Genomic DNA, 21,687 nt, shown 5'->3' with positions numbered 1-21,687 from the left:
CAACGGTTTCAAGATCCGCATTAGTGATACAAGTCGGTCGGTAAACGGTTGGGGGAAAAAGTGATCAGTTTTTTTACCAAATCCAGCCCTAGGAGTAGTCATTGACGGGAGTGTATACACAATTTTATGCTTTAGATGACACGTGGTTTTCAACTTTTGATATCAAATTAATACCTTATTTTAAGTTTCAATTTTTACCCTCTTATTCATCATTCTCTCACGTGTATATGGGTTTATGATCGTTGTCATCATGCCAAGCAACAATGATCAGCATCCATTAACAGTGGTCTTCATTATGCATCTACTTCAGCAAATTAACACAATCATCACTTGGGCAATGAAATTATAGTGGCGATTTTCAGACTAGTCCTCGTCAGTCATCCATCTCTCCCTTAATTTCTCTCTCTCTCTCTCTGCTCTTCCGCTTCTCGTCGCCGCTCAGCCGCTGACTCATCACGACATCGTTTCGGTTCCCGGCGTGTTGTGGTTTTTCTGGAAAGAGAAAAGCAGATAGATCTCGCATGTATGTTGTTCGGCTCATCGGAAAATATCGATTGAGGTATATGTCATGTAGTAGAACTGTATAAGAGCTTTGCTGAGTGGAACTATGAATGTTTGAAATGTCTCACATATCAAATGAAGAAAAGAATGATGATAATGATGGTCCGGCATCGCTGTTATCCAACTAATTCGAGAATGATGCCCAGAGAGAGACGAGATTTGATTCAACAGAGAGAGAGAGAGAGAGCGAAAATGGGGCAAAAGAGTAATCTAATGACAAAATAAATGAACTTTTTTCAATTGTTTATGGAAGACTGTGAAAGACCACGTGTTACAAATATATTGGCTGGTGTGCATACACCGTTAAAACGGAAGGTGCATCGAATCCGTTTTCGTCATTGACTCGCTAACATAGATCACTATCATTATGATTCCATGAATAATTTAGGTATGACCCCTCCTAGTGGATGTTTTTCACAAGCTGAGATTCAAATTTCTAATCAATAACCTTCTATAATCCAGAGAATCTTTACAACATTGTCTCATTTATGAAAAAAATTTCAGTGCTCCTGGAGAATCACATGTCAATGTTCAATAGTCATCATCACCTTTTATATTTTGACACATGAATTTATTACACTAAAATTATAATTTTACATATTTTTATTATTTGTGAAATGATATTTATATGTATTGATAATTTTGAACTAAAATTTCAGATTTAGAATTTAAAGTTTAGGATATAGAGTTTTAGAGTTTAGGGTTTATGATATTAGAGTGTAAGGTGTATTGTTTTAGAAAAAACCCAAAATAATTTTTGATAAAATAGCTTAAATATGATTTTTTTTTAAAAATTAAATTCTAAATATCAAATGGTGATTAAAATAAGATACCACTAGACATTACCACGTAATTTCTGAAAAGTACTGAAAAATAAGTTAACTTGCATATATGCCTCATTTGCGACCTAACTTGCATCGGTATTGAATTTAACCCAAAATAATCTTTGCGACCAACTATTGAATTTAATCTTGGTTTCTTACATTGATGCCCAATAGTATCATAAATGGATAAAGATGATGTTAATGTCGTAATCATTAAAAAATCAACTTGTAATATTGGATATAAATCGACTATGCCAGCTCAACTTGGATTAAAAATTCAAATATTTCCAAAATAAAATGAAATATCTTCAAAAATTATACTATTAGTGATCAATGTTTGACCATCAGGTAGAGTGGGATTAGTAATGGACAAAGAGAAGAGGGAGAGAGAGAGGGAGAGAGAGAGAGAGAGAGAAGAGACAGAGCTGTGAGTGAGAACGTGAGATGATATGGGGAACTGTGGTTGTGCTTATCTTCCCTTTTCCACATTTGGTTCTCTCTCTGTCTTCCCCACTCCTCCCACCTATATTCCGTACACACCATATCATAGTCTGTACCTTGTTTTGGGGAAGCTTCCCCTTCCCATTCCGTTTTCACAACCAACTCAATCATTCTCACACTGAGACTCCACTCCAATATTGCATTGCACTACTTTAACTCTCCACTACTCTGATACACAATCAACTTTGCAACTAAGAACCAAGAAGAAGAAGAAGAAGAAGCCATTCATCTCATCATGGCTATCTCCGGCAGCAGCTTAGAAGCTCGGTATTCATCTCTCTCTCTCTCTCTCTCTCTCTCGTCTTGCTGTTTGGTTTGCTTATAACAGATCGTTTTTGCTGCTCTGGAACACCCATCCTTTTGTTTTGGCAAATTTGGTATGCTCTTAAAGAGATTTGGAGCTTTTCTGCCCATACATACACCGATGCATGTTCAGTTTCATCCATGCGTGTTTGGGTTTGAGCTCTTTTTTGTCCATGAGTTTTGTTGGTAACACAAAGTTGCTACTGATTTTAGGAAGGTTCTGTTGCCTAGTTGGATCAACGGGATTTCTGTTTATTGATTTCTGCCTCACTTAGTTCCTTCAAACCGATTCGCTATAACCCCGTCCACCAAACCAACAAGTGGCATTTATGTGTTCAAAAATAATACCCCGTCACGTATTTCATTAACAACACATATTTCAGCCGTCTGCGCTAAAACTTCATTAACAACGCCTGCATTTTTGTTTTACTACTTGTAAATTTTTTCAAATCGAAAAATCACTCGTACCTTATCAGTTCTCGACAACGAAAATTTATCGAGCCCTGTTTGTTTTTTTAATTGAAGTAAAAGTAAATTCTATATTCTTAATGTCTTTAGTAATTTGTTTTTGGTTGCTCTAGTAAAGTCCTCATCTTTCTTCCAAAGACAAGACTCTATTCTCTGCTTCTTCTTGTCTCTCTTTCAAACCTCGTATGCCCGCTACACCATGACGCAGTACATGCCCTTGTTCAGGTCATGTACTTCTCTTCGTACGCTATCCCAACTCCACGCCCATCTCCTCGTCTCCGGTCTCCACCGCCACCCCCAAGCCTCCACCAAGCTCATCGAGTCCTACTCCCACCTCGGCTCCCTCCACTCCTCCTCCCTCCTCTTCCACTCCTTCCCCAACCCCGACCCCTTCATGTTCGGCGTCCTCATCAAATGCTCCACCTGGTCCCGCCATTACCACCGCTCCATCTCCCTCTACCACCACATGATCCGACACGACATCCCCACAACTCGCTTCATCTTCCCTTCTGTCTTGAGAGCGTGTTCCGGCTGTGGGGAGATGCGTGTCGGGAGAGAAGTGCATGGGAGAGTCGTGAAGTGCGGGTTCGATGGGGACAACGTTGTCGAAACTGCGTTGGTCGGTTTGTATGGGGAGATGGGGTGGCTGGATGAGGCAATGAGAGTGTTTGGTGAAATGTCTGTGAGAGACACTGTGTCGTGGAGTTCGGTTGTTTTGTCTTGTGTGGAGAATGGGGAGGTGAGTCGAGGGCTGGGCATGTTTAGGGAGATGGTAATGATGGGAGGTGTTGTGCCGGACTCGGTTACAATGCTGGGTGTGTGTGAGGGTTGTGGGAAGTTGGGGTGGTGGAGGGGAGCGAGGGCGGCGCATGGTTTTGTTGTGAGGAGGGAGATTAGGAAGGATGAGGGTTTGGATAGTTCGCTGATTACAATGTATGGCAAGTGTGGTGACTTGCAGAGTGCTGAGAGGGTTTTTCGTAGTGCTAGTTGCTGGCATACCGCGTCGTGGACAGCGATGATTTCTGGTTACAATCAAGGTGGTTGTTTTGTGGAGGCGCGAGGTGTGTTTGTGAGGATGCTTGAGTGTGGGGTGGAGCCGAATTCTGTGACGTTGATGTGTGTTTTAATGTCTTGTGTTGGGTTAGGATTGATCAGAGACGGGAAAAGTGTTCATGGATATGTTATTAGAAAGGCTGTAGACCCTGAACTTGAATTTTTAGGATCAGCACTGTTGGAGTTATATGCTGAAACAGGGGGAGTAAGGTATTGTCAGGAGATTCTTAATACAATTGGACTCAGAAATGTCGTTCCTTGGAATACAGTTATCTCAGTTTATTGTCAGAAAGGTCTCCTGAAAGAGGCATTGCTAGTCTTTGTGCGGATGCAGTCCCAAGGACTAATGCCAGATGCATTCGGCATGTCAAGTGCTCTCGCAGCTTGTGGAAAGATGGGTTCATTAGAGCTTGGGCATCAGATACATGGTCACGTAGTCAAAAGAGGCTGTTTGGACGAGTTTGTGTTGAACTCACTAATTGATATGTACTCAAAATGTGGGTTTGTAGATTCAGGATACGTGATATTTGACACGATGAAAACTCCTGGTATCATAACATGGAATTCTATGATCTCTGGATTTTCTCGCTGTGGTAACTCTGTCATGGCGATCAATCTTTTTGACCAAATTTACATGAATCGTCTTGAGATTGATGAAGTCACAATCTTAAGTGTTATTCAAGCCTGCTCCGAATTAGGTTATTTAGAAAAGGGAAAATGGGTTCACCACAAGCTCATAACCTATGGTATCTGGAAAGACCTCTTTGTTGATACAGCTCTAACTGACATGTATGCCAAGTGTGGTGACCTTCAGTCTGCTCAAGGTGTATTTGATATGATGATAGAAAGAAGTGTTGTGTCTTGGAGTGTCATGATCGCCGCATATGGAGTGCATGGCAAGATACATGCTGCCATATCACTCTTCAGTCAAATGTTAGAAGCTGGAATTGAACCAAATGAGGTTACCTTTATGAATATTCTTTCAGCTTGTAGTCATGCAGGTGCTGTTGAAGAAGGAAGGATATATTTTAGATCAATGAAGGATTTCGGCATTGAACCCAATGCAGAACATTTCGCATGTATAGTTGACCTTCTAAGTCGAGCAGGTGATCTTAAAGGAGCCTATGATATCATCAAATCAATACAATTTTCTGTTGATGCCAGCATATGGGGCGCCCTGCTCAATGGATGTCGAATCCACCAGAGGATGGACATGATTAAAAGCATTCAAAAAGACCTTTTAGATATTAAAACAGATGACAGTGGCTACTACACCTTATTTTCTAACATATATGCTGAAGGAGGGAACTGGGAGGAATTTGGAAATGTGAGATTAATGATGAAAGATATTGGTCTGAGGAAGGTCCCTGGGTACAGTGCAATTGAGATTGATAAGCGAGTGTATAGATTCGGAGCTGGAGATACTCCACTTCCTCAAATGGAGGAGATTTACAGGTTTTTGGAAAACTTTCAGTGTCTAACCCATGGACTAGGGGTACGATCGAATTTTATATGTTGACATCTGACTCTAGTAAATTAACAATCTGAGTGTAAAGCGGCAATACCATGGAGATCACTTGCATGTGAGTGCTATGCTTTCATGGAGATCGTTACCATGTTTGTTTAGTGCCGTGATGCGTAATTTGTTTCTGTTTGTTTATACTTCACCAAGGATGTTGTTACCTTATTTATTTGGTTTTTGATGATGGATTTTGTAATTGTTAAATCTCTTGTTCTATATGCAGGTACCTCAATTCTTGCAGAAAGCATGAGGTGGAGCCCAATTCAGCAGTTCTCTCATGGTTTACTCAGGTTCTCTTAAAAATCAAAAAAATTCTTCTTTCCAATTAGAGTGTTAGCTATTAACTTTTGTTTGTCTGTTAATATTGTTCAGGCCAAAGTTCAGAGTTCTCAGAATGAGAAGTGTAGTTTAACAGTTTCATTAGATCAGCTAAAGGATGCTGACATTTTGCCACTGAAGGATGTGCTTATTTCGAAAGACTCCTCTCATATTCATGCAGTTGACTTATTGTTGGAATTCCATAGTGACTTGGCCACAGAGCGTGTCATGGATTTGATAAAGGGAATTAATGCAAAGCTTCGAGTTGTCGATCTCCAGGGTTTGTCTTTGGGGAAAGAATTTCTGCGGTCTGTATCCTTATTCTCAGTTTATTGATCTTGTTCATTTTTATTTTTTCACATTCACTAGCGACACTAAGAATGTGTCTTCAATACACAAAGTAATTCACTTCTTTGTATAATATTTTCATTCACTGATATCTTCATTCTGCCATTACTTATTCAGTTTACATGATTGTGAAATTTGAAATTGTTTTGTTATTGAAGTGCACATATTTCTATATGAATGACGCATTGTTGTTTTGGATTTTTACTAGGGATCTTTGTCAGGGTTCTTTGGCTTGCCAAGTCTTCAACTTGAGGTCTGTTCATATCAAGAAACTCGACATGGTTGGAAGCTTTTTGCGACTACACACCCTTAATCTCGACTTTTGTACTTCACTCGGTAGCTTGCGGAGGGACTGTTTTTCTTGCATGCCAAATCTGTTGTATCTTTCAATTTGTGAGACAAGAATTTCCAATCTCCTTACCACGACTGGTGCTCTGTCAAGACTTCCTTGTTTACTAGAACTACGGTTCCAAAGCTGTTTATGTTGCAAGGAAACTGGATCATGTCTTGGTTTAGAAGTGCAACAGAAATTGCTGACTGAGGTAAGAATACAACCAAACTGTTATTTTGGAGACAATTTAATTAGTCAAACTGACAGTTTGTTTGTCAAACTATAGGTTCAAGAAAACGATGAAACCCTTGTGAGTGAGGGTAAGAAAGCCTCAAGAAATGCGAGTATTACATTAAAGAACTTTGTAACTCATCATCCTTCGCCCATATGCTTTGAGAAACATTACCGGGAGTATATCATATCTTCGCTGCCTGGTCTGGAAGTTCTAGATAATTTTCCTGTTGGAATGACAGAAAGGGAATTGGCCAAGATGACGTCTGCAAAGTACTATGAATACTTACCTTATAAGAGACGGCACAAAGAAAGTGTTGTTAGTGTTTTGAATAAACGTGAAATGGGGACAAATGGTGTACACTTCCAGAAACCATTCAAGCCAAAACAATTATATCCTCATCGAAATGGTCAGAATTTTTTCCTGAGGTCTCTTTGTGCTGCCAAACTTGGGTCCTCATCTTGGCCGCGGTTACATCCACTATCCAATTTCAACCACACCTGTAAAGCAGAAAACAAGAAGCTTCGTCCGAGGCAGTTTGAGTACCATCCCTCAAACCCAAGTCTTATAGTTTTTGGAACTCTGGATGGTGAAGTAGTGGTTACTAATCATGAAAACGGGAAGGTGGTTGGTTATATTCCATGCATTGGAGCATTGAGTAGCGTTTTGGGGCTTTGTTGGCTCAACAAGTCTCCGTCCAAGGTATATGATGCCCTGGAAGCAGTGTGCGTTAGCAGTCTATTGTATGTTCAGATTTAGTCAGAGCATGAGTGGTTTTAATTCTTACTGTTTCCTTTTTCTTCTCATTTGTGTTGAACATGCAGCTTGTTGCTGGTTCAGATAATGGTTCCATGAAGTTATTTGACATAAATAACATGTCACCAGAAGTTGCAGACTCATGTTGCAGCTCTACTGGTGCAACTTTTGAAGATTTTGAGCAATTGACATCTCTTCATGTAAATTCAACTGATGACCGGCTCCTTGCTAGTGGATACTCCAAGGGCGTTGCCCTATATGATGTTGGCAGTGGAAGACGTTTACAATTGTTCAGTAATCTTCACCGTGAACCAATAAATGTTGCCAAATTTGCATATCATTCCCCTTATATGTTTGCTACCTCATCCTTTGACCATGATGTTAAGATGTGGGATTTGCGACAGAACCTTAGGAAACCTTGTCATACAGCTTCTAGCTCAAGAGGAAATGTGATGGCTTGCTTTTCTCCTGATGACCATTACTTACTTGTTTCAGCTGTTGACAACGAGGTACACCTTTACAAGGGTCTGGTGGTTTTTCAATTTTGAAGTTGAGAGGCTTAATTTTTTGAGGTGTCACTTGCCAGGTTAAGCAACTTTTGGCAGCAGATGGGAGGCTGCACACAAAGTTTGAGATAGCATCGACAGGAAATCCTCATAACTATACGCGGTCATATTACATGAATGGAAGGGACTATATCATCAGTGGAAGTTGCGATGAGGACGTGGTTCGCATATGCTGTGCTCAAACTGGAAAGCGACTGAGAGATGTTTATTTGGAGGTACATTGGTTCATGAGGTTTATGATCGTCATATCTAAAGCACATATGCTAATCACATCCTCTTTGCAGGATGAATTGGGAAATTCAATATTCGTGCAGTCCTTAAGGGGCGATCCTTTTAGGGTGAGTTGTTGATGCACTGTGATTAGCTGTGTGCTTTTGTTCGCTAAGTTTAGAAAAAAAAATTCTGTTATGAAACCCACTCACAACAATCGCTACCTTTTATGTGTTTTCTTAACAGCACTTTAACATGAGTATATTAGCCACTGCTACCAGACCTAGCTCCAAGTCGGAGATTATCAAGGTAGAATGTAATATAACCCATCATTATTTGTTGTTGAAAGTTTAACTGGGGGATGACTAAATTCTATAAAAATTTATGCAGGTTAACTTACTTGCATCGAGTGACTATGCAGAAGAGCATTCTTATGGCCAGTGTTTGCAGCATTCTTGCTGTCTGGGAGGTTGAGCAGAAATGTCTGCGCATGCGCGCTCGTGTGCATTGTATATATTGTAGTAAAGGATTTTATCGAATAGTTGGTTGTGGACCATAAGTCGTAAATTGTACTTCCGTGAACTCGTGCAACCCATTTTGTAGCTTCCTACACTGAAAAATGATACATGTCAGACATAAACATCATAAAAACCCTGCTAACTCGTTATTTGCTAACCAGAAGTAGCAGTTGAAATACAAGGAAGCAAGAAACAAGGTACCTCAATGCGATCAGGGATGGAGGTCATGGAAAAACTCCTTCGATCAATATCACATTGTTTTCATTACTTGTGCTGACGAGAGGTGCTCTCTTAGCGCAGAAGTTCAACTTCAACCAAGACACTTAATATTGCACCCTACTCAGCATCGGTGTCCTCCCTCTTCATGACTGTTCAAACATTCCAGCCTCTGGATTCATCAAACTCCACCAAGTACTTAACAGCACCAGCTTGAGCGATCTTTACCCGTTCAAAAGTAATCGACAAACTAAACTACAGTGTAGCTGCATCTTGTTTTCACTCTAGGACTCTCCCCTTTCCTAGTACTGTAACTCAAATAGAGGTCTAATAACCCTGGACCTTCCAATCGGAGCCTTGTTTTCTCCCCATCATCGAAAACCTAAACATTGCGGCAGCTGATCTCTCCTGGGTCTCATCTCTCCAACTTCAAGCACAAGAATCAGGGAATCAATCGCCTTGGCAGCTGTTGCAATCCTTAAATCTTTTTAACATTGTTGATGTCTTGATGGACAAATTAAGAAATGTTGTGTTTTCTCAAAAAAAAAAAAACAATTAAGTGTTGTGACAGCATTTTCTTGTACCGTCTGTGAAGCTTAGCAAATCCACCAAAAAGGTTATGCTCCAGTTTGCAAGAACAATCACAATGTCCACTTTAAGCTTCACTAGCAGTCAGAACTCGAGTGTTGCTTCTCTTCGAATATCAACACAAGTGCCATGTAGCCAATGTACTTCTTGTTCTACAGCATTCATTATTACTTGGCATCTATTTGGATACCAAGTTAATTACCTCCAATTGATGAACTGAAGCAAAGAGCCTGTCAAAATGTCAATAAAACCACGAGTGCGAATGAATATATATTAATGTAACATCAAACGGCCTAAGGACAAACAATAACGAATCGTTCAACTAGACTCACAAGTATACATTTCTTTTTTCCAACATTCACATAATAAATACTTTACAAGACTGATCCAAAACACCTCTATAAACCCATCTGTTTCTCCTCTTTCTAGAATCACATCAAATCCACACAAGAAGATCTTCAAATGAATTATTCGAACCAACAATTTATACATCAGATATAAAATGTTCAATTAAAACCTCTGGTGACAGCAAAGATTCTATTTCAGCAATTATCCTCTACCAGCATTTCTATGGTTTCTGAAGAAACTAAGTAGTGTCTGTGCCTGCAAGAAAACGAAAAAGACTTCCGTAAAACACTTTCTCGTGTGACAGATAATGTGTGGTGAAGTCCAAAACTAGGGTGAGAGGGTGGCAACAATCATAAAACACAAACAGTATCCTACCTTTTCCTTGGCCCTCGGGGTGCCAGATTGCGACAATACGACTAATGGAGGGACAGCTCCTTCTTGGAGGACCATACTGCAATACCTATTACTATTTGTGCATAGCTGTAAAAGAGCAGCAGCTGCATTCTCCTTCCCTCTGGCAGAACCCAACTCAACAACCTCAACCAGAACAGGAATGCCACCCTCCTGACCAATTGCTGTCCTTCCTTCAGGAATTGTAGAAAGATTAGCCAAAACAGCAACTGCCTTGTCAACCATTCCAGCAGCTGGGTCCATCAACTCTACCAAGTACTTTACTGCACCAGCTTGAACAATCCGAGCCTTGTTCTCATGGAAAATTGACAAATTAAACAAAGCAGTGGCTGCATCTTTCCTACCTCTAGGAGTCCCATTTCCCAACAGATCAACTAGAGGCCTAATAGCCCCTGACCTTCCAATACGAACTTTGTTATCCTCAATCACCGAAAGGCTAAAGAGAGTGGCGGCTGAGTTCTCCTTGGCCTCAGCACTCCCTGTCTCAAGGACATAAATAAGATGTTCAATTGCTTCAGCAGTAGCAATTGCCGTTTTGTTGTTATCATTGATTGACAAGTTAAGAAGTGCCGTTACAGAATTTTCCTGAACCCTTGAATCCGGTGAACGGAGTAATTCTACCAACAAGCTAATGGCCCCACAGTTTGCAATAACAATCCGATTATCCATATTGTGCTTTGCAAGCATCCGGAGTTCATATGTTGCGTCTCTTTGAGTATCAAGTGTTGTGCTTTTCAAGTCTTCTACCAGAGTCCTAACTTGGGCTTCTAGTCCAGAAAGGTCAGGTCTTGTTTCAGTAGGTGGATTTGAAACCATCCTTGGAATTAAGCTCCCAGAAGGCCGACGCCACATCGGGTTTCGAGGTCTTGCCTCTGGCAATCTGGTAGGCAACTCAGTTTCTCTCTGTTGTGGGGTAGCAGCCTGTGGTTCTGATTTGAACTCTCCAGAAGCATCACTGCTGTAGCCTGACAGGTTGCCTGATGTCTGTAAGGACCCACTGGCGTCTAATGCAGATTGTCGAGTACCATTGGTATTAGAAAGTATGCTGGACGCTGAGGCACTTCTATTGTGGCTCTGGGATGACTGGACTGTTTCAATGGTAATAGGAAACTCATTTCTGGATGGTGATGTAGACTGTTGGCTGAGTAGATCTGTAGTCCTTTCATCTATAGTTGTGGACCTGTCTTCAGAACTTGTCGATGAAATTCTTGCCACTTCCAAAACCTGCCCATTTCCAGCTACACCAGACAAGGAACCTTCTGATGCAGAACGGGGATGGAATGGAGAGCTTCCTCCCCGATGCAATCCACTCGACGGCATAAAGTTCTTAGTGGGGGAACCCATAGACCGAGTTGACTCAGGTGACATTGATGAGTTGACCCTAGAATGAGGGGGAACATGCAAGTCCTTTGGCACGCCAGGCTCTGCATGTCCAAGGTCAGTTGGCTTATTTAAGCCCACAGACTTTATGGGATCAGGTAGTTTCACATTGTTTGACTCGCACCAATTTGCAATCAGTGCCTTTACAGTGTAATTAGGTATCAAATTGGTGTGAGCTAAAGTCTGCCGTGTCTTAGGACAAACTGTGAGGCCAAGACTAATCCAGTCCTTGATGAAAGTTCTCTCATAGGTTTGTCCTGATGCAACAATCACTGGATCTGTCATCAGCTCCAGAGAGAGAGGGCAGCAGAAATCAGCAGGTATTGGAACTGCGCTGCAGCTTTCAGACTGCTTTATCGTAATAAGACGCTCATGCATACGAGTAACAAGGGCTATCATATGCTCAATATATTCTGCTTCCTCAATCTTTTCAGATTGTTCAGCATTCTCCTTCAGCTTTTCAAGTGCCACAGCCTCGATAAGAATCTCCTGATTTGACCTCAAGCTTAGGCCCTCTGCAATTTTCACTAGGATCTTTGAGCTTGGTCCAGCACCCTCCACTAGATCACTTATAGAATCTTTAATGACAGTTGATGTTTGCTCATAGCTCATATGCTTAAGTTTTTGTACGCAGAGCTGCAATCCACCATGGTGAGACTTAGAATCACAAAACAATAGATTCACCATAATGATATCAATTTCTTCAAGCAAAAAATTTAGTGTACAAAGATTTCACCGTCTAAGTGGGGATTTTCAGCTCTATTGGTTAAGACTTGTGACTATTTACTTAATACCCAAGAAACAGATTACATGTTCCCCCTACCCCAACAAACTAATTAAAAACAAATAGCTTCATTTAAGATTGACGCAACAGGGTGCTATGCCATGTACACAATAAATCAAAGGTAGAGAATTAATAATGTGTTACACACATCTCACACCTCAAGGGATGCTGGACCCAATTCATCAGGAAGATGTTGCTCAGAAGTCTTCAGCAGATGAAAGACATCCAGGCTACTAGCTGAAATTTTTGAAATCATTGATTCAACTTGTAGAACCTGAACAAAAGAAAAAATCATTAGAAAATTGCACTTATGAAAGTCAACATCCATATCTATCCTCGGGAAACTTAAATTATCACTAATTAATTTGGGCCACAAGTGGACTAGAATATATAGTTACAGTGAATGATGTCTATCTTATTAATGATAGTGCAGTATTCTATTATTTCAGAATTTCAGACAAATTGGCAGTGAAGCACATAGACACGAGTAAAAAAAGAACAAAAAAAAAAAACAGAACAAAACAAAAACAAATAAATCATTACAATGGAGCAGATTACATAATTAGAAACAGAGTTCCAGGCAAAGATTGCAGTGGCTTGCACTTCCAAAACAAAGCAACCTTTTCCAGCATTCAACTCTAAGAAACCAAAACTTTTGATACTCTTAAAAGTACACACTAATCAGCAAATCTGATAACAGGGAATTCAAAACAGGAGAAAAACTGAGAAATGAAAGAGACCACATTCCTACCACACCCTCTCTATATCTGTCTAGACAGATAAAGCCACCCAGCATGTAGATAGGTTAACAAGAAAAGAAGGTAGATAAAATCTCTATTCACCACAGGTGGGGGAGAAAACCCAGTTAATTCTAACCTATGACTTGAGCCTGTGACCATGGGACTTGGTAAAATTGGATTACTATTCATGAACTATGATTGAAATGTATAGTAACTTACAAGATTCACTTTACTTGACAATGGTTGCCAGTCTTCAAATTGCTCCCTCAATTCATCAAGATAGTGACTCAGTTCTTCAAATGGCTTATCAAGCACTTCATAAGAAGCTATCTCAGAATCAACAATGGCATCAAGAACAGTCTTCAACAATTTTAATATCTCTTCTGCTTTCTGGTAGTACTTCTGAACAGGGTCCAAATTTATGTTCTCATGGGATGAAAAATGTAAAAAAGAGGAGATGTTACTAAGAAGTGCATTGAACATTGAGATCTCCATCGCACCTGTGTCAATATAATAAGAACACCCATATGTTAATATATAAGGTTTAGAAATTCTATCTAGAGAATAAACGGATGAAAATCAAAACATATTACTGGTCAAGGAGAAGCATGAACTCTTTTATTTTCTTTTCCTAATGATAATGATCAAATGATTATACTGATTCCATATGTCAGTTGCAGCAAAAGAGTTGACATTTCTAAACACTGGAATTGACATATGAAAAATGCAACACTAATTTGATTTGCCAGAAATTCAGTCCTAAGAAAAAGACTGAACTCGAACAGATTAACAATGCACCAAGGTAAAGTGACAAATTTTCAGGGGTACACGTTGCCCTTTCTTAATAAGAAAAATCCTACTGTCAAAAGTTTAGAATTTGTTAATCTCGAATATACACTTAGTATAATCAATTAATCATTAATCCATCATAATTTCCGGATAGACTGCCTAATTAATTTTCTATTGCATATGAAGATGAAGCAAACTAATGCTAATCGACACCTCTGATGAAGCTGCCTATCTATTTAAAACTGAGGATTCCTTCATTATTCAAACACGGTTATATAAGAATCTCTCTAGAACATATACCAAAATGAAATTTATGATATATAGAAGTGAAAGAATAGGATAGAGGCTTATGTTTTGCCTTCTAACTGCTGTGAAGGCATATGCAAAGATAATCAAGTCAGAATCAACACATTTCAGAATAAACTTTCTTGTTATTAGAATTTGACAAATATATTGTTTTACATGTAAAATCCACCAACTTTAGTATTTTTTTTCCTTTTCTTTCTTTCAGAAATAAAGTCTCCTTTTCTAAGTTGGCATGGCATTTGGGACTGTGCCCTTGATTCACTTAGATATTTATTTTAAAAAGAAATTAAGAACTGCAACATTTCTAGTAAATCCCTCTAAATTGTTTTTTTTTTTGTCAAACAGGCATGCCTAACAACTGGATCATATTATTGAGGAACTTGCTGATATGTATATCTTCAATTGTTCTTGGCATAAGAATTTTATAATAAATAAATAAAAAGAAAGAAAGAATGCACCTTTATTCACCATAATTACACAACTTTTCACACCAAAGCAATCCTTCTCAGTTCTGATTCTTCATATCCATAATCCATAAAAACCCATAAAAGTATATGAGGACACTCACTATCAAGCAATATAACCAAATCCTGGAAAAATCAAATCTCCCCAACTAGTGAACCCTGCAAAAGGTGAAACCAAAAGTCGAAACTCAAAATATGAGCTACATACATACTTGATGTAATATTGACATTGCCATCATCAAAATTTCCCTCATGCTGTCAATTTTTTTTTATGCCAAACAATTTCCTCACGAAATTATTCTGTAAGCTTTCCTACATGAAAAAACCTAAAGATGTAAAGGAGCACTTTCCTCATTCTGCAATAGTTGCCTTGTTTCACATCTGCCTATCCACATGTATAAAAAATAAATGACAAACATGCACCAAAGATATCTTCCCTGATTTTATTTCTTCCTCCTTCCAACCCTGTATAAACTTGGTCTATCACTCTATCGCCACTATCTCTTTTTCTCCTCTCTTATCTGTCTTTCCGTTTTTGTTTTTGTTTTTTTTTTTTTTGCATAGAGTACAATGTACAACTAAGAATCATAAAGACTGACTCGCTGGGGCTTTTAACCAAAGAGCCGAGGACTTCTATAAACTAAGTCATCATACATATAAATGCGATATGTGAAGAATTTAAAATGGTGCTAGGTGTGATGTGAAGCAGCTGTTGATTAAGGTTGGCATTGTACTCCCAACACCACATCATTTTATCTAATCTAATAAGTCCTCAAGAACAATAGCCTAGAAAACAAAAGCACTGATCCTACCAATCCTTTCACTAATCAAAGTCACATACAACACCCAAATTCCCAACCTTTAAGTTCTCAATCTCAAACTCTTCTTTTGCTACACAAACAACAACCATTCAGATTCTAGACCAACAACATATTCAATTACAACCTTAACAAACAAATTATCAACTCGTTCTTTTAACTATGTGGAGCGTGATATATGCCAAAAACTCAAAACTCGAACACAACTCATTAGACCCAGAATGGAATTCGATTCCTCGAAACCAAAACTTACTCCAACTAAACTCCCACTAAAGCTAATCACAGCTAAGAAACATAAAAATTCATCAAAAGTAAACCTCAAATGCAGGTCCAGATAGTCAAACAAGCAGTCAAGCCAGAAAACCAGGCAAAACGAACCACACAACAAAACCTTCCCACAATTCAAAAACCCAACATAGATCAAACTAAAGATGAAAGCTGAACAATAAGTAACAATAAAAATCGTACCTTGATCTGGGAAGAGACCAAACCTCAGATAGCAAATGAGGAAGGCAGGGCCAAAGTTGTCAACTTTCTGCAAAAGGGTTTCAGAAAACTTGAAGACCCTGGAACCCCAGACTCCTCTCTGCCCAGTTTTCTGAATTTGAGAAAGGAGGGGTTGCCTAATTTGGTAATTTAATTTTCTTTAATTTAGGTTTTTGGAGTTGGAAGAGGTTTATATACTCCCAGTAGAGTTTAGCTGCTGTTCCTGGGCTTACTTGAGGTCAGTTTCGTCACTTTGCTTATTTGTGTGTATGTTGGACTGTTGGAGAGGTTTTTGACCGGAAATGGAAGTCATTTGGGTAGCCGCCAAATTGGCCGGTTTATCTCTTTTTGGTTATTTTGGACTTTGTTTATGAATGCCAATACATCCACGTTTTCTTTCTTTCAGCATTATGTAAATCACACGATTATAATTACACCTCAAATTCATTTAAACATCGTGGATATATTCTATGCGAGGTTGCTAATTGAGAGATTTTACCACAAATATTGTTATAAGCGACGTATGACATGTCAAGATTTTTGGTTATTAAAAAAAAAGTGGTCATTTGCATTATTTCAATTTGTTCATTGCGTTCCTAAAAGAAAGTGTAATTGAGTAGGAATGTAGGATAACCATGTTGGCTGGTCAATAAATAGCACTAGTCAAGCATGTAATCATTTGAAATTTTTTGAGGATGAATGAAAAAAGATGGCCAAGACTCAAATAATTGGAACTTGACAGGGAAAGTAGCTATGCTACTCCATTTGCTTCTTAGCCAACTATAATGTTTAATTCTGGCTTTGTTGTCCACCCACATGGCAAGGATATCATTCTTTCAATATCTCAATCAATACTCACAGTAAATATTCATGCAGGTTTGAACTTGGAAGAATTGAAAAACTAAAGCCCCCTTTCAACATCGATTTTTTAAAAAAAAAATCTAAGGATTGGATTGCAGGCGGTAAAAGGTTAATGATCCCCTATAATTGGGTTTCTTAAGTTTTCAGAACTTTCAGTCAGTGGGACTTCGTGCTCTCCAAAAATTTCATTTTGACCAGAAGAAGAAATTTCTTCTTTACCAAACAAAGCTAGAATAAGACTTGCTGCCATCTTCAAATGTCAACTATGCAGTTTCTATTCTAAATTTCTAATTCTCCGAACCTGCTTCGAACTTTGTTTTGTGAGACTCATTCCAAGTTTTCAACAACTCTTGTTGGCTAAAATATCCAATGTTCTAACTTTTTCTCATAAACTTTTTTCTGTTAATTCAGCTTACGGACAACTAATGATAAAGAATACTAAAAGGACCACTCTGTGAATCATTTGACCAAATCTAAAGGAAATTCTTGAAACACGATGGAATGTGACAAGCTGATAATAACTACAGCAATATTCTACATCACCTAGTGGAATTGAAGAAAATAAAGAATATAATAGAATGGTAGACAGCTCAAATGGTATAAAGAATATAATAGAATGGGCATAATTTTGATTCACTTATATGTTGTTACAGCTATTCATATACAAATTCAATGAAGTTTACAAAGCCAAAATGTGAGTGGTTCTATCTATACCTCTCTACTATCTAGGCTTTAATATCAGCATCATTTTCTTCGTGACTCCAAAGAAAGATTCATCATATTGAACAATAATCTTGATCACTTCGAGTACCTTGTGATTCCAGATATATTAGTTGTCATGTGAGTCAAAAATGCAGATGGCAGCCATTTTGTGCCATCAACCACTGAGCAAAGGCAGCTTCCAGAATTTCAAAGTGGCTGGAGTTCTGCCTCTGTAACAGTCGCATCCACAGGCTTGTATGGATGAGCAGTCCGTTTTCGGTGTCTCCAGAAAAGCCACAATCCGGAAACTAATAATCCTAAAACAAGAATGACCAAGATTGATACAACCACCACATGACTCTTCCTCCACCATGTCCTGAGCGATTTCAGAAGATAAAACTATCAACAAGCAATTCTACTTGTGATACTGTTATCTGACATCTTAGTATCATCATCATTACTCTGTGGAATATAATTATTACATTCTATCTCTTAAAATAGTTTATACATCATATATCAGCACTAATTTTATATAAGTGGACCATATTTGTGATTTATTTACACATACACACGCGCGATAGAAGCTTTACTGTCTCAAATATGCATGCTAATTTAATATCTAGATAAAGGGAGTGAAATATAAGTTACCGTTTTGCCTTGGGCTCAACCTTCCATCCAATCAACTTATAATTTCCAAACATAACAGGAAACTGCAACCGATGTTCAGCAAGCCTGGAAATTATAGCCTGTGGGCAGAGCAAATCATCAAGCAAGTAGTTTAAAGTTGGCAGACACTAGCTGCAGCTATACACGGGGACTTACCACAGCTGTTGTATTAGACATGTAGTCAGTAGAATCTGCGGGCGTTATGTCCCATTTCATAAAGGAATGATTTCCACTGGAAGAAAACTTAACTAAATTGACCTGAAATTATCCATTCAAATAGGCAACATAAGGATACGAGAAAAAATATACTTATAGGTATATCCAGCAGTATGGAATTATTAAAGGAAAATATGAAGTATCATCATTCAATGTTCATGGTTTTTCCTGACCTGTGAAGTGTCAACGTCTAATTCCTGAGCTATGAATTCGCTCAGTTCTGTAATGTGGGGCTTCAGATCTAAGTAGCTGATGTTTAAAGAGATGTCAAATGTAATGTGTCCAATTTGGAGGTCTCCTGAACATCAAGTTTAGAACAGAAAACTCAATTAACAGCTAAAAAATAAAAAAATAAAAACGAAGATGGAATGATGTCTTCTCCTCAAAACGAATGTAGCATGAAATCAAACTTCACAAACTTCTTTTTTTAAGTTTAGAATTTTGAGATAAGAGTGATACATTCCATCATGATGTCAATGTGACATCAATAATACTAATGTTAACAATAGTTTTTACTTTTCAGGTCAACAGATGAATAAGTTGTATCCGCACCAGCCAATGAAAGGACTTGAAAGTGCTGTTACTTGAACTACCTGAAATTACATACGGGGATCCAGAAGGAGCTACTGTAGGATGTGTTTCAGCAGTTGGATTATTTCCCTCAGAAGTGGGAGGCATTGGTAGAGGTGAAGGAGATACGTGAAGTCTTTCCCATAACTCGGAACAATTAGTTTTCCAAAAGCCAATCTTGGAATGCTCACGGTCATATGTTACAAGAGTATTCCGGACAAGAATTCCTACCATAAACATCAATGAAAACATAACAGGATCAGTTGAAACTTGAAAGTACATACAAAAGTTAGTGGGAAAACAGCACTACAAGACATAAGATCTATAGAAATGTGGAACACTTGCAAAAGCATCTACCTCCCAAAAGTGTAGTTGGATCCTTTCCATTTTGAAAAATCCCAAGACAATAAGCACCACGGACCTTTGAATGCTTCATAATTGATGATGTTTTGATAGAGTAGAAGAATAATCAATTAGTGCCAATGAAAAATCACAAGGTTGCAAAATCACAATTTGTTTTTAACATTTCAAGTGAAAGTTTCTTTAAAAATTAAAAAGATTGAGCCACTTACTCGGAATAAATAATTTTCAGGAGATAGGCCGAACTTTTGCCCATTGCCAAATATCATGTCAACTTGCGGGAAGGTGGTTGAAAGTTCAGACACATCACTGAGTTAAAATTGAGAAAATTTTGTTAATTACATCCTGATACAACCAAAAAAGTTCTCTTTTAATTATATGTGATACCTTCCATCAGTGGAGAAACATATATCATTATAGTTGGGATCAGGGCCACTGATCTGTTTGAGTAAATTGAGTTCCTTCATGATCTACATGCACATTCAAGGAGGAGAGAAAAAATTGTCAGAAGCCAAGATCTTGATGGTACTACCGGCGCCAGTATGATAAAAAGAAAGCAGTTTATGTATGATGAATAAATGGAAAAACTAAAACCTACGAACACTTCAGCATATATATAGAAACAAAAGGCTTAGTAAACAAGGTGCTTGAAATGACAATAGTTCATTTCAGTTGCAATTAAGGAACTGCAAGTTCTCCTACCCTAACTACAACGTCGATGTACTACTGAAATTCTAAATGGTTATTACATATCAATGATGTGCAATTGTGCATCATATGCAAAAATATATTACATCTCTCCTCTTTGCCAATTCTAATAGACCACTTCCACATCAAAATTAAATTTAAGAGGAGTCTTTTACTCAATATCACTTCAAAAAACTGATAGGCTATGACCAAAGTTAAGCAGAAAGAACAATATCTTATTATATGGCCTAAAAAGTTTAAAGCATTATCTAATTTCTAAACTTTAAGTAATCAATAAGGGCCAAAGAGGATCTTACAGCTTCTTTAAATGCTAGAAATGCTTCTTCTGGAAGGTAAGCGTATGTTGTGCCACTATCCAGGACTGTTCCATGTTTCCCATCAAAGATGCTCGGGCTCAGCTGCAATTGCTTCCCAGCTACATGTATCTCCTTCAAATCAATATTGTAGTATGGACTGTTGCCATCCCGAAACTAGAGTAAATGTGTGAGATGTATAGATTGTATTTCTTTTATCAAATTGGACATGCTGCACTATATGCAGGAGTTAAAATTTCCTAAACAAACACACCTTCGTCCGGGGTTTGACTGCGTAAAAACCATCTCTTTAGGAGCCGAAATCCCACCAAGAACCATCGCACCTCCACCAATGTCCATCCCACCATAACACAACGAGAACGAGTCACTTATCACACCCTTCTCCACAAGCTGATCCACCACACTCAGATCACCACGTCCCAGTCCCATTATCCCATCAGCTGGCTGGCTGAACAGGTCACCAGTCTCCTTATTCTCACACCCAAAAACAGCCCTCTGCGGCTTGAGATCACTCCGGTTCCCAAACGATATAAGATCCTCCCCCAACACACCACTACTACTGCTCATTTCGGCATACTGCCTCTCGTATATACAATTCACCCTCTCATTGTCACAAGAGCAGTCAATATTACATTTCACAGCTTGGTACGAGCTCGACGACTCGGGATCAAACTTGGGATCCTAATAAACCATTTCCAAATTCACAATATCAACATCTAAATTCTTACATTCCAATTCTACAGCCTACATTCTAATTCTAACATGGCGAAAATGAAATTGGACCTTTTCGATTTCGATATGAATACCTGGTGTCTACCGCACTGTTGACAAGAAGCGCAAGGCACATAGGTGACGGTGCTGCCAGTATCAACGATCAGAGCGAACATCTGCGGCGGCGTTCCGATCCAAAGCCGCGTCGTGTAGTACCTATTCACGGCAAAACGACACCGTTTTCATAATCGGAAACCTAAGAGATTAAAAAAACGACGGTGAACTTTACCCGTTGCGGAGGAGATCGTCGTAGAGGCTCATCCTAGCGTTGGGGCGGTTGGACGACGAGTCGGATCCCTGGAGGTGACGGCGCGAATTGAACGTCGTCGATGAAGAAGAAGAAGAGGAAGATGAATTAGGAGCGGAGTGGTAGAGAGGTAGCACCATCACTGGAACTGGTAGTGAATTGAGAAGAAGAGCAGGGCTGCTCTGATTGGCTGAGACATTAAGAGAATCGATAATGAAGGTTACGAGAGCGATGAAGATGAAGGTGCGGCTAGCCGGTGAAGCCTCCTCCGCCATTATGAACCTGAGCCGGAGCCGGAGATGGTTCAGATCGGAAATGCGAACAGAGAATAGCTGAGGAGCTTTGAGTGAAGAAGAAGAAGAAGAAGAAGAAAACCAAAGCTCTTATTTCGTTGCTGACCAAATTTCTCATTTGAATTTTTTATTTTTATT

General features: G+C 38.9%; 4 protein-coding genes across 6 annotated transcripts; 2 read left to right on the top strand and 2 right to left on the bottom strand.

Moving 5' to 3' along the window:
* Positions 1 to 1,887: 1,887 nt before the first annotated feature.
* On the top strand, positions 1,888 to 8,644 carry LOC126805081 (protein DWD HYPERSENSITIVE TO UV-B 1-like). 2 transcript variants are annotated; one of them, XM_050532181.1, is made up of 10 exons: positions 1,888 to 2,153; positions 5,456 to 5,522; positions 5,605 to 5,858; positions 6,107 to 6,440; positions 6,516 to 7,163; positions 7,286 to 7,726; positions 7,804 to 7,998; positions 8,068 to 8,121; positions 8,240 to 8,302; positions 8,384 to 8,644. In XM_050532181.1, the coding sequence occupies exons 1-10, from the start codon at positions 2,122 to 2,124 to the stop codon at positions 8,465 to 8,467; spliced, it is 2,172 nt and encodes a 723-aa protein (XP_050388138.1). In that variant the 5' UTR covers positions 1,888 to 2,121; the 3' UTR covers positions 8,468 to 8,644. The 2 variants fall into 2 exon arrangements, with proteins under 2 accessions (XP_050388138.1, XP_050388139.1); XM_050532182.1 differs by lacking the exon at positions 1,888 to 2,153 and adding an exon at positions 5,159 to 5,293.
* LOC126805080 (putative pentatricopeptide repeat-containing protein At1g69350, mitochondrial) lies at positions 2,819 to 5,229 on the top strand. The gene has a single exon (XM_050532180.1). The coding sequence runs from the start codon at positions 2,857 to 2,859 to the stop codon at positions 5,227 to 5,229; it is 2,373 nt and encodes a 790-aa protein (XP_050388137.1). The 5' UTR covers positions 2,819 to 2,856.
* Positions 8,645 to 9,554: 910 nt separating the features above from the next.
* On the bottom strand, positions 9,555 to 15,988 carry LOC126805079 (U-box domain-containing protein 4). Of its 2 annotated transcripts, XM_050532178.1 has the most exons (6): positions 15,824 to 15,988; positions 14,532 to 14,696; positions 13,198 to 13,478; positions 12,396 to 12,512; positions 10,039 to 12,090; positions 9,555 to 9,918 (listed from the first exon to the last, which is right to left on the bottom strand). In XM_050532178.1, the coding sequence occupies exons 2-6, from the start codon at positions 14,542 to 14,544 to the stop codon at positions 9,865 to 9,867; spliced, it is 2,517 nt and encodes an 838-aa protein (XP_050388135.1). In that variant the 5' UTR covers positions 14,545 to 14,696; positions 15,824 to 15,988; the 3' UTR covers positions 9,555 to 9,864. The 2 variants fall into 2 exon arrangements, with proteins under 2 accessions (XP_050388135.1, XP_050388136.1); XM_050532179.1 differs by lacking the exon at positions 14,532 to 14,696.
* A 1,337-nt stretch (positions 15,989 to 17,325) lies between these two features.
* On the bottom strand, positions 17,326 to 21,598 carry LOC126783779 (aspartic proteinase 36-like). The gene is made up of 12 exons (XM_050509346.1): positions 21,239 to 21,598; positions 21,045 to 21,165; positions 20,492 to 20,919; positions 20,221 to 20,377; positions 19,604 to 19,686; positions 19,429 to 19,525; positions 19,214 to 19,286; positions 18,880 to 19,083; positions 18,460 to 18,584; positions 18,227 to 18,328; positions 18,053 to 18,150; positions 17,326 to 17,780 (listed from the first exon to the last, which is right to left on the bottom strand). The coding sequence occupies exons 1-12, from the start codon at positions 21,529 to 21,531 to the stop codon at positions 17,612 to 17,614; spliced, it is 1,950 nt and encodes a 649-aa protein (XP_050365303.1). The 5' UTR covers positions 21,532 to 21,598; the 3' UTR covers positions 17,326 to 17,611.
* Between the last annotated feature and the right edge of the window lie 89 nt (positions 21,599 to 21,687).

This window comes from Argentina anserina, chromosome 1 (genome assembly GCF_933775445.1).
Source record: "Argentina anserina chromosome 1, drPotAnse1.1, whole genome shotgun sequence".
NCBI classification, from domain to species: domain Eukaryota; kingdom Viridiplantae; phylum Streptophyta; class Magnoliopsida; order Rosales; family Rosaceae; genus Argentina; species Argentina anserina.
Note: the sequence above shows the minus strand (reverse complement) of the source record. Positions and strands in the feature narration are given on the sequence as shown.

Coding starts and splice junctions, on each gene's coding strand:
- LOC126805080 (XM_050532180.1), top strand. CDS start 2,857: ATGACGCAGTACATGCCCTTGTTCAGGTCATGTACTTCTCTTCGTACG.
- LOC126805079 (XM_050532178.1), bottom strand. Junction 12,091..12,395: donor TGGGTCCAGCATCCCTTGAG/GTGTGAGATGTG, acceptor GGTGGATTGCAG/CTCTGCGTACAAAAACTTAA. Junction 9,919..10,038: donor CCCCGAGGGCCAAGGAAAAG/GTAGGATACTGT, acceptor GTTTTCTTGCAG/GCACAGACACTACTTAGTTT.
- LOC126805081 (XM_050532181.1), top strand. CDS start 2,122: ATGGCTATCTCCGGCAGCAGCTTAGAAGCTCG. Junction 7,164..7,285: donor TCAACAAGTCTCCGTCCAAG/GTATATGATGCC, acceptor TTGAACATGCAG/CTTGTTGCTGGTTCAGATAA. Junction 8,303..8,383: donor CCAAGTCGGAGATTATCAAG/GTAGAATGTAAT, acceptor AAATTTATGCAG/GTTAACTTACTTGCATCGAG.
- LOC126783779 (XM_050509346.1), bottom strand. CDS start 21,531: ATGGCGGAGGAGGCTTCACCGGCTAGCCGCACCTTCATCTTCATCGCT. Junction 21,166..21,238: donor GACGATCTCCTCCGCAACGG/GTAAAGTTCACC, acceptor TGCCGTGAATAG/GTACTACACGACGCGGCTTT. Junction 18,585..18,879: donor ATCCCCGTATGTAATTTCAG/GTAGTTCAAGTA, acceptor CTTGATGTTCAG/GAGACCTCCAAATTGGACAC.